Source organism: Schistocerca americana, chromosome 1 (assembly GCF_021461395.2).
Source record: "Schistocerca americana isolate TAMUIC-IGC-003095 chromosome 1, iqSchAmer2.1, whole genome shotgun sequence".
Taxonomy (NCBI): Eukaryota; Metazoa; Arthropoda; class Insecta; order Orthoptera; family Acrididae; genus Schistocerca; species Schistocerca americana.
The window spans coordinates 342,162,152-342,174,175 of NC_060119.1; the positions used below are offsets into that span (position 1 = coordinate 342,162,152).

General features: G+C 41.5%; 1 protein-coding gene across 1 annotated transcript in view; it reads left to right on the top strand.

Moving 5' to 3' along the window:
* The window catches only part of LOC124548538 (apolipoprotein D-like), a gene marked incomplete at its 3' end in the record, with an annotated part of 35,907 nt that overhangs the window by 5,002 nt on the left and 18,881 nt on the right, over positions 1-12,024 (top strand). The window contains exon 2 of the mRNA XM_047125182.1: positions 10,793-10,921. Within this exon, the coding sequence (XP_046981138.1) occupies positions 10,805-10,921 (117 nt within the window). The remainder of the gene's footprint in view (positions 1-10,792; positions 10,922-12,024) is intronic.

Sequence of the window (12,024 nt, forward strand, 5' to 3'; positions counted from 1 at the left end):
CACCTCCATTCCTTGCCTGAAATCATGATTATGGTGTCTAATCTCCATTGCAGCCCGAGGTCCAGGTTAGGTTCAAGGTGGCATTTGATTATGAGATGGCGAAAACACCTATCGTGAATGCGGAATAAAGGTGGTGGTAACGGACTGATCTATAGTTTAGCTTGATACCTGTGGTCTCCCTTTATTTAACACACTGTGCCATATTTTCCGAACTTAGCCATATTTTACGAACTTAGCCATATTTAACGTACTTCATGGTAAATTCATATATTAAATGAGGGACAAGCATCTAATGATTATTCTGGTGGGTATTATGTACACATATTGTACATAAGTTACGAAATCTCAAGGGAGTACAGCGCAAGTTTTACCATTTCACTGTTCAATTAAACCGCACCGGTAGTGAAACCTACAAGTCACAATAGTCTGGCGGACGTTGATTCAAAAACAGATTTTGACTACCAGAGGAACACCCTTACCAACTGATTTCGTCGAACATACAAAAGGAGGACCGAGGCAGAGGCCAGTGACTGCCTTCAAGGAACCATTCCAGATTTTTCGAGAAATAATTCGGGAAAACCCCAGAAAACTGAATCAAGATGCCTTTTGTGTTATTTAAATACTATTCGACGCATAATGTGTCTACTGTCTCAACCATTGTCACACTTTAATCAGTTACATGGAAGGACCGTCTAAATCAACCTGTGTGAAAAAACTTTCCTAGGCTGTTATTTCTTTAGGCAATGTCACTAAACAATGAAAGTAGTTAGCCTGATTTTATCCATCGAATATCGTTCATAAATTTAAATTCTGTTTTACAACGAAAAAGTTGTCTTTTCATAAGATCTTACATAATATTTGAATTGTCTTAGTATTTCATCAAGTTGTCGGTGCATACGTAAAGCATGTTAAGCTTTTTGAATAAAACAGCAAAGAATATGCAATCACACCGGAGATACCAGTATCATACTATCACCACACAATACCAAAGCAGTCAGATTTCTAAGGCTTTCACTCCTTCGTTTAAATAAAGAATGCGAACATTTTAGCAAATCGCTATCACCGTTTTACCGCATGACTATCCTTTCTCTAGCAGCGTATTGTCTGAAAACTTTTTTTACTTAGTTAATGACATGTTATACGCTTAGTATCAGTAATGTGAACTAATATTTTCTCAAGATCAACGGTATAAATTCGCATTCAAGCACGCTTGAACGTTTTTTGTCCCTAGATGAAACACCAGTCTCAAACGTTCTTTAATAACACTTTCAGTGACTGAACAATATGCATCTCTGACTTGTCAGATTGTGCGGAATTTACTTCAGCTCATTTCTCGTTCTAAGGAAATTCCTCATCATTCGTTAAAGCCAGAGATTTGTCTGATAAACATTTCATGTCCATAGCATTTTGCTTTTAATATTTGGAAACAGGAATAAGATTCTGTACCTGGGAGAAGATAGCTCTATACCACTCCAGGTATCGGGATTTAGCGATCCTGTTGTTTTACTGAATCACATGAAACGAATTCTGGGAGTGTTAACTCAACAATGACACAACCGAGCTTTTCCCTAATCTTCTCACATAAAGTCAGTACTCTGACACTAACGCCATAGGTATTTCAGTTTATTTATGCTTCAGTCAAGTATTTCATTTTACTTGTTTGTACGCTATTTCGTCATCGTATTCATACTGATAGGGGGAGCCACGTAGAATATATATCATGTTAAGCTAACACAACATTATTTAATTGCATTTCCTACTGCTTTGAAAATTCCGTATGACCCAAATTTAATTTTGATACGTGTCTGAGGAAACAACGAAGAACCAGCAGTGCTACAAACTCAATAGCCAGACAGCTAATGGCAGGGAAAGCTGGAACCCCTCCAGTACATATAATATGCTTACAGCGGATTATCACATCGGTGATGAGTGAGATGCTGTTGTCAAAATATGTGATCTCACGACTGAAGAATGGTGCTGACACCAGATAAGCATGTTTTATGTGTGTTTGTGTCTGCATGTCTGTGTGAGAATGCATTACTAAAACCGCCGGGACAGTGGAACAGGCAGCGTGAAAGCCTGCGTTTGTTTGTACCCCATTGACTCCGTCGGTCTACCTGATCGCAGCGGCTTTCACAACATTGTTACAGGCATCAACGATAACTGTCTATTTTGATTAGCTCTAGATGAAATGAAGATTACGCATCATTCAATGTGCACAGTGGAACAGATCATGACACTCTGCTTTTTGTACAAGTAGTTGTGTTTTTTTTTTCAGTTTTTTTTAAAGGCAGCAAATGTTTAGAAAAACTCTCCCATCCCTTCACTCTCATAACGATCCATATTACAAATACAGCACAATAGATTTTAAGCACTTAAAAATTATCAACGTGTTTCACATTTCTGGGTCATCTAGATAGCAGAGGAGGACATCGTCAAACCAGTTACTCAAGACCATTCCTAAGACGGCATTCACGACTTTCACCACATTATCACTAGTTTAACCATTTTATGTCCCTACAATTTTTACTTTTTACTACTCCTTTCAGTGCGAAGTTATCTGTTCTTCGATGCTTCAACACACCGCAGAAGTCAATCCTTACCTCTGATAAAGGTATTTTAAAATAATCCTTACTACCTTATTATTTGCAGTAATTCCAAATGCCACATTCATTGCCCTCTTTAACGTCCTTCTGTGACGTCACGTTCCGCATGCATCCTGTCTCTTCTTTCTGATTTTCCCACTGTCCACATTTCACTCCAATACATTGCTGGGCTCCAGCTGTAAAATTTTTGAAACTTCTTTTTCAATTCTCTATTAGTATTTGATTTCCTTGTATGGTTGTTACTGTGAGAAATGTCTTCCATATGCGCCAATATACCTCTAATACCTGGCTATCTTCGACCATCCGTACACATTAGCATTTTACACAAATTGATTCCTTCGCGTCATACCTAGTTCTGATATTAAACAAGTCGCTGACGTTCTACCATTCTTTATTACTGTCGGCTTTGACTTCTGTATCATTTCAAGGTAATCCAAACCTCGTCAGTGATCGTGGAGCGCAATAGAATAATCCAGGGATGTTGTCATCGGAAGATTTACCATGTGTAATGAAGTTTCACGTGCGTATCTGTTAGCTTGGATGACAGCAATGGCAGCTTTGTGAAATATACTACCATATTTGTGTTGTTAGTAATGATGAGAGGCAATGAAACTCAGCACAGACACAGTCAACATCTCTCGAATAGCACCAAGGTATCGTCATGTATCAACCGGATGAATCACCGAATCTCCTTCAGAAAACTCACAGCCTCTCACGAAAGAAACACTACGGGGATTAGCTACGACGTTGGCACACTAGATGAGCATGAACTGAGTTATGTTACCTCGATAAAGGGTAACAACATTTTTTTCCTCTATCAAGATTCGAATCGTCTTCATGACGCTACACGAGGATGAAGTGCTATCGAATCTGAACGCATTAGGGATTTCACAGACACATCTGTATACCTTGGTGGGAAACGAGAAGGGGACACCTCTCAACGTGACGTAGACACATTTGTATAAGGCACTGATGTATGTCGTTCAAACAATCGTCTTGTGAACGAACTAGGATCTACTGCGATTGAAAATAATTGCCTATGACGTGTTGAAAATGTGATCCGTTGTGTTGGGCATCGTACTGGCCTAGTAATCAATGTAAACGTGTCAGGACGACGTCCAGATGTGAGATGAACTCAAGAAGAGATAACTGTCATAGTGGGCTTGCAGGAGATGGAATGCACGTTGGACGCGAGGTGGGGACTGTGAGTCAATGTCGATGCCAGTGAGCTAAGGACGGTGTACGCAGACATCATCTTAGTTCCTTTTATAAAATAGTGAAGTGTATATGTAGCATGTGGCAACGGCCTTGCCGCAGTGGATACACCGGTTCCCGTCAGATCACTGAAGTTAAGTGCTGTCGGGGGTGGCCGGCACTTGGATGGGTGACCATCCGGGTCGCTATGTGCTGTTGCCATTTTTCGGAGTGCACTCAGTCTCGTGATGCCAAGTGACGAGCTACTCGACCGAATAGTAGCGGCTCCGGTCAAAGAAAACCTTCACAACGACCGAGAGAGCAGTGTGCTGACCACACGCCCCTCCTATCCGCATCCTCAGCCGAGGATGACACGGCGGTCGGATGGTCCCGATGGGCCACTTGTGGCCTGAAGACGGAGCGCATATGTTGCATGCAGAACATCAGCCAGCCCAATCTTTTGGCATTCCTGTAACGTCAAGGAGACATGCTTCCTGCCGTAAGAAAGTCATCGCGTGAAGAAATTACTAAGCAAGCTCTCTAAAGTGTACGCTGTCTCGCTAGACCACCGCTAACGCCATACCTGTTTGTCCTCCGTTAAGCAACTTGGACGGTCTGCAGCTTTGAGGAGATCGCCTGACAACAGGCGGAAATAGCTAGATAGCTATACCGAACATTATATGTGACACCACTATGACAGCCTCTAGTCTCGAATATAACAGTGTGTCGTAACTACAGCTGGGTCATTTCCCATGCAGAATAAAATGAAATACTTTGAGCGGCAAAAATGAAGAAATTAAGTTTCGATTCAGTCAGGAGACCAAATTACTTTTAAAAATATCTATCATTACTATCCCGTCAGACTGGTTATTTATTAGATAGTTAACCAATAACTAGAATTATCGCATTACGCGATTTAGGTGCAGGCACAGGCTATGAAACTAATGCATGAACAGTACTATTCAAAATTCGCTAGCGATCAGTGATGACAACAAAACTTACATGTGTACATGCAGACTGAAACGATGAATGAAAATTTGTACAATCGCCGAGATTCTAACCTATGTCTCCTGTTCATTTAATTAAAGCACCTATGCCTGGGCTTCAGATGGGATATCCCGTTTCGTTCGATGCTGAGGTGATATTCCGTTACAGTTTGAGAGCCTCTCCAATGCTGTTTGAGTTTAGGGGAAATACCAAGTTTGCTGAGCAGTGAATGGGGATTCGGACTGAGGAGGGACGCGTGATGGGCTAGAGGGTGCAGTGTGCAAAGGCACTGTGCCAGGGTGGCGTAGTGGTTAGCGTATCTGTCATGTGAGCACACGACCTGGGTTCGAATCCTGGCCTTGATAAAAATTTTCATTTGTCGCATCAGTATGCATATATACATCATATATTAGTGGCTCTAAAAGGTCTCTGGAACATGGAGTTTCATTTGAACAAAACTTACCACCTCTGACCTCTATCTTACCGCGACGTGCCCTGTGTGGATTGACCGTGTCGTCGTTCACGTTTACCACTCAGTTATTTGCTCGTTGACAGACCCAACGAACACTCGATGCCAAAGGAATGAGAAATATCGAATTCACTAGCTGTTCAACGCATTTTAGTTTGTTTCATGAGTGAAAGAAGCAGATGACTGAAATATTCTTCTGTTCTTGCGGCAAATATTGGTCAAGAACTGCTACGTTTGGCATTGACAATCTTTCACCTTGGGAAACTGAATTGGTAAGATGCGCAATTTGTACAAATTTTTTAACTGTTTGATGTAAATGTAAATGCCGTGTCGCTAGGGCCTCCCGTCGGGTAGACCGTTCACCTGGTACAAGTCTTTCGAGTTGACGCCACTTCGGCGACTTGTGTGTCGATGGGGATGAAATGATGATGATTAGGACAACACAACACCCAGTCCCTGAGTGGAGAAAATCTCCGACCCAGACGGGAATCGAAGCCGGGCCGTTAGGTATGACATTCCGTCGCGCTGACCACTCAGCTACCGGCGATGAACAACTGTTTGACAATGAGGGGAGTGGTGTATGGATTCATGGTTTGTTAGATTCATGGTTTGTTACTGGGAAGATATAACATGCCAAAATAACATGTAATACATTTGTTTTTTAAATTTCTAGGTATTACTGACTCTCTGGAGAAATAAACAGGCTTAATCTTGCAGTATATATTGCGTAGCAGATGACATTTCGGTATTTCCAGAACTGGCAATGATGCTCGATGCAAGCAAAAAAAAAAAAAAAAAAAAAAAAAAAATAAATAAATAAATAAATAAAAAAAAAAAAAATGCTGATTCAAAAGTGAATTATGTCTACATTTGTAATCAGAAATAGACTCCTAGTTTGAAAAAGCAAAAAATTAATTCCTAATTTCAACGAACGAAGAAGTGCTTTGAGTTGACGGTATTCAATCCACATTACAACTTCTTGGGTTCTAGTAGGAAAACTTACAGATGATAAATATTGATAAATATAGAATTGGAAACAATTCCGCGAAAAGTTTATTGGGACTGTCCATCAGCATAGGAAAAATCCTTAAAAATACTGATTCAATTCGCCACAACTTAGAGGTATAAAACGTATTTGGTAGCCATAGTGGCAAGAAAAAGTGAGAAACAGAATGAAGCTGGAGCATGCCACGTGACGTACGTAAAACAGACTGTTGGAAGTAAGCAGCACCAACCGTCTTATTTGCTCACTGTTTCTTGTTTCAATGAAATACCTAAAAAATTATTTGAGTTCCATTAGCTTGAACTAAATATTATATTAGTTTGCGACGCTTTTAACTACAGAAAGGTTCAAAAATAAAACTTTTTTAGTTGAACGCTAAATTTTGTTGGAGCATATCAAGTCTTATTCATAGGAAGGTTGTGTTACCATTGATGCTATACAAAATACTGAAATTATTCTAAATGATAATTTGTACTTCGTTACGTGGTCCTGTGACTATGGTCACATACAGTGTTCAGCGTGAATAAAATCCCATCAGTTCCAATGATTGCTTCTCGGTATTCATTTTCATTTTCTACGCGTCTGTTTTCCTATGTAGTAAATGGACACTGAAGTCTTTCGAAAAGTTCTACTTCGTTCTCATCCAAAATGAGACTGGCTGTGGCATCTCTGAAACCAATTATTGGTAATTTTTTCCTTTCGTTTTTTTTTCTGTTCTGTAATTTCCTTATGAGCGTTGTGAGGAAATCTGTGGGAACGGACGACGTGTTCGCTACGAGTGAGAGTAGGAGCGCGGCCACCTCTGCTGGCAGCCGGAGCGCCTCGGCCGCTACAGTATCCAGCTAGCGAGGTGTGAGAGGCAGAGTTCCAGCCAGCTAACGGGACGCGGCGCGACGCGCCCTCTGCCACACGCGGGTCACGCATCTTCCCAGAACACACCGCGCCGAGCCGTGCACCGTGTCGTTGACCGCTTCCGACAGCTTTTCCTGCCAGGCACTCGCGCGACCCCGCAGCTGTAACTGGAGCGCCAGCAGCACACCCAACGAGGTTTTCCTCCCAGTTCCCGGCTCCTGGAAGAGCATTGTCCGCACTAGCTCCATTCTTGTACGTGATTCGTTGGCATTCTTCAGCAACCCTGGAGCCAACAAAAAAGAGAAGAATCAGTCTGAAGACTGACGTAAACTGCACTTCGTTACGAGTGTTTTACTTGAGGTAGTACGGTAGTGTCTTCCTCGACCTATGAATTTCAAGCTGTCGTTGATGTAGCCAGTGACCAGAAACGCAAATTTGATACACCCGCCACGACAAAGTATGGTATGCGGTATCAGATCTGACACTGCCTGCCAAAGGAATGCCATACACTGAGTTCACAAAAGTCGTGGGACAGTGATTGCAAGTATACAGATGGCGGTAGAATCTCAAACACAAGGTATAAAACCACAGTGCATTGGCAGAACTGCCATTTCAACTCAGGTGATTCAGGGAACAAGGTTTCCGAAGTGGTTATGGCCGAGTGAGGAGAATTAATCGACTTTGAACGCAGAAGGGTAGTTGGAGGTAGGCGCATGGGACACTCCATTTCAGATACCCCAAGGGAATTCGCTATTCCGAGAGTTCAAAATGGTTCAAATGGCTCTGAGCACCATGGGACATAACTTCTGAGGTCATCAGTCGCCTAGAACTTAGAACTACTTAAACCTAACTAACCTAAGGACATCACACACATTCATGCCCGAGGCAGGATTCGAACCTGCGACCGTAGCGGTCGCGCGGTTCCAGATTGTAGCGCCGAGAACCGCTCGGCTATTCCGAAAGTGTCAAGAGTGTGCCGCGAATACCAAATTTCAGTTATCCTCTATCTCCACGGCCAACGCAGTGGCCGGCGACCTTCACTTAAGAACCAACGACTGCGACGTTTCCATTGAGTTGTCAGGCTAACAGACTAGCAACACTGCTCGTAATGTAAGTAGGCTGTTTATGTTTTCTCTATGTAAGTAGGCTGTTTATGTTTTCTTATTGGCAACGTTACGTAGCGCTCAATATGAAAATCACTGGCTGTGCGGTGTGCAGTCTGTGGCTGCTTTGCATTGTTGTCTGCCATTGTAGTGTTGGGCAGCGGCAGCTGGATGTGAACAGCGCGTAGCGTTGCGCAGTTGGAGGTGAGCCGCCAGCAGTGGTGGATGTGGGGAGAGAGATGGCGGAGATTTGTAATTTGCCATGAACTGCTATATTTATACATGATGATATCAAGGTAAATACATTGTTTGTTCTCTATTAATATCTTTCATTTGCTAACTATCCCTATCAGTAGTTAGTGCCTTCCATAGTTTGAATCTTTTATTTAGCTGGCAGTAGTGGCGCTCGCTGTATTGCAGTAGCTTGAGCAGCGAAGATTTTTGTGAGGTAAGTGATTTGTGAAAGGTATAGTTTAATGTTAGTCAGGGCCATTCTTTTGTAGGGAATTTTGAAAGTCAGATTGCGTTGCACTAACAAAATATTGTGTGTCAGTTTAAGCACAGTCCTGTATAATTGTTCAAAGGGGAAGTTTCAGTAACAACCGCGGAAATCAATGTGCACCTTTTTTTGTGACTCTTGTCTGTCTGCCTGTGTGTGTGTGTGCGCGTGTGGACTTTTACTTTCCGTTTTCCTGTTTTCTTTTTTCTTTTTTTTACTAATTTATTTTTTCATTCATTTATGTTCTTGGGAAAGAAATTGGATTTTGTGGTCAGCCATTGGGATTAATCTCTATTATATAATCAATGAGTGTAAACAGTGAGCAGTTAGACATGTTAACTTGGTCAAGTAGCAGTATATTTCATTGAGCTTTTGTTTTGTGAATGCGGTAATTTTCTTGTAAGGTTATGAGGCGTCTTTCGTTATTTATTCTAACCATTGTCATGTCATCCTCCCTTGCATTAGGTCTATGATTATCTTCTCTTAAATTTTCTGCAAAAGTTGAGCGGCTTGTCTCATATTTCCCTGTTCTCATATGTTCTTTGTACTGGGTGTCGCATGTTCCACTGCTCTGTCCTGCGTATCTTCCATCACATGTGCTGCATTGTAATTGCTACCAGAAAGCAGGAACACCAACAACAGGTAGTTTATGTAGAAGATACCAGTAGAACATTTTATGTTACCCACACATCATTTGAAATTATATGCACGAACTCCACAGTATATGGGGATGACAATATATAACAAGCTAATGGGCAAAAATATATTTCTATGTAAATGACTTGCCCATAAATATAAATTCCCCGTCAGTTCTGTTTGCGGACGATACTTCTGTTTTAATTGAAGATGATGCAGAAAAAATTCAGAGTTCCATTGTGAGCACAATGGGTACTCTAGAAAACTGGTTCCAGTTAAATGGCTTGCAAATGAACATTGCAAAAACCAATATGGTACATTTGAAAACCAAACATTCGATATGTGTGGATCTTAAAATACATCATCACAATCATCCTATGGAAGAAGTTAACACAGTCAAATTCCTAGGACTAAATGTGGACAACAACTTAAACTGGAGTACACATATTGAGTTCCTATAAAATAAACTAAGCAGCTTTGCATTTGCAATGCAAATACTAGCAAACTCTATTGACATGAGTACACGAAAAATAGCATATCATAGTTATTTTGAATCTGTCATTAGGTATGGTATCATTTTCTGGGGAAATTCAAGTAGTGTATCTCGAATACTGAAACTGCAAAAGAAAATTATAATATACATGTGTAGTGCACAACAAACAGAAACTTGTCGCCCATTATTTCGGAACCTGCAAATCCTAACAGTTCCCTCCATACACATTTATGAAATCATAATTTTTGTGCACAGAAGACAAAAATTGTTTGAGGAAAATCATTTTAACCACACATACAACACAAGAAATAAAAATAATTTTATGTTACCCACACACCATTTGAAATTATATGCATGAACTCCACAGTATATGGGGATGACAATATATGACAAGCTAATGCGCAAAAATATATTTAATATGAAGCCAGAGAATCTAAAAATAAGGCTACAGCAGATTCTGTGGGAGAAATGCTACTATTCAGTAGAAGAGTTCGTAGAGGATGACATGATAATTTGAGCAAGGGGTAATTAATTGTTAGTCTTTTATTCTATGTGTAATAAAATTGTATTATTATTATGATACCATTTGTTAAAATCAGTTGTTGTAATTATTTGTTAGTTTTTTATTGTATGTGTATTTTTAAATTGTATTATTGTCATGGTACCATTTGTTAAAATCAGGTGTTGTATGTATATGGTAAAACTTTACCAAAATTTTGACGTGTCTCCTGTACCTGAATCAAATGATTCAGATTATGTACGTTATGAGACTAATAAACCAGTATTCACAATTCACAAAAATCCGGTACAGAGAACATATCACAGCATGGATAAATGTATCACTTGGCTTCTGTCTGCTGCACGTGAAGGAGCGTGAGAATAAGGCTGAACAGCGGCGTGTATGCGTTTCTCTAAACCCAGTAGTCTTAAGGCCCGTGTTGTTGTTGCAGCTCGACTCCGGCATGAGATACTCGTGGGCCTTGTGTCTGGCGGCGACGCTGTCGCTGGCGGCAGGCCAAGTGCCCGGCTTTGGCGGCTGTCCGGTTTACCAGCCCATGACCAACTTCGACCTCTCCAAGGTGGGTGCCGCCTCAAAAACGATCCCATGGTTTTGACACCTGTCAGGTAATGGACAGCTCTGCAGATCTGGTAGCGCCAGAAACAGTCGAAGCTTACTGATCCGTGATTTATTTTCAAAGTATACAGGGTGTTACAAAAAGGTACGGCCGAACTTTCAGGAAACATTCCTCACACACAAATAAAGAAAAGATATTATGTCGACATGTGTCCGGAAACGCTTAATTTCCATGTTAGAGCTCATTTTAGTTTCGTGAGTATGTACTGTACTTCCTCGATTCACCACCAGTTGGCCCAATTGAAGGAAGGTAATGTTGACATCGGTGCTTGTGTTGACATGCGACTCATTGCTCTACAGTACTAGCATCAAGCACATTAGTACGTAACATCAACAGGTTAGTGTTCGTCACGAACGTGGTTTGCAGTTAGGGCAATGTTTACAAATGCGGAGTTGGCAGTTGCCCATTTGATGTATGGATTAGGCGTGGCGCGGTACGTTTGTATCGAGACAGATTTCCAGAACGAAGGTGTCCCGACAGGAAGACGTTCGAAGCAATTGATCGGCGTCTTAGGGAACACGGAACATTCCAGCCAATGACTCGCGACTGGGGAAGACCTAGAACGACGAGGACACTTGCAATGGACGAGGCAATTCTTCGTGCAGTTGACGATAACCCTAATGTCAGAGAAGTTGCTGCTGTACCAGGTAACGTTGACCACGTCACTGTATGGAGAGTGCTACGGGAGAACCAGTTGTTTCCGTACCATGTACAGCGTGTGCAGGCACTATCAGCAGCTGATTGGCCTCCACGGGTACACTTCTGCGTATGGTTCATCCAACAATGTGTCAATCCTCATTTCAGTGCAAATGTTCTCTTTACGGATGAGGCTTCATTCCAACGTGATCAAATTCTAAATTTTCACAATCAACATGTGTGGGCTGACGAGAATCCGCACGCAATTGTGCAATCACGTCATCAACACAGATTTTCTGTGAACGTTTGGGCAGGCATTGTTGGTGATGTCTTGATTGGGCCCCATGTTCTTCCACCTACGCTCAATGGAGCACGTTATCATGATTTCATACGGAATACTCTACCTGTGC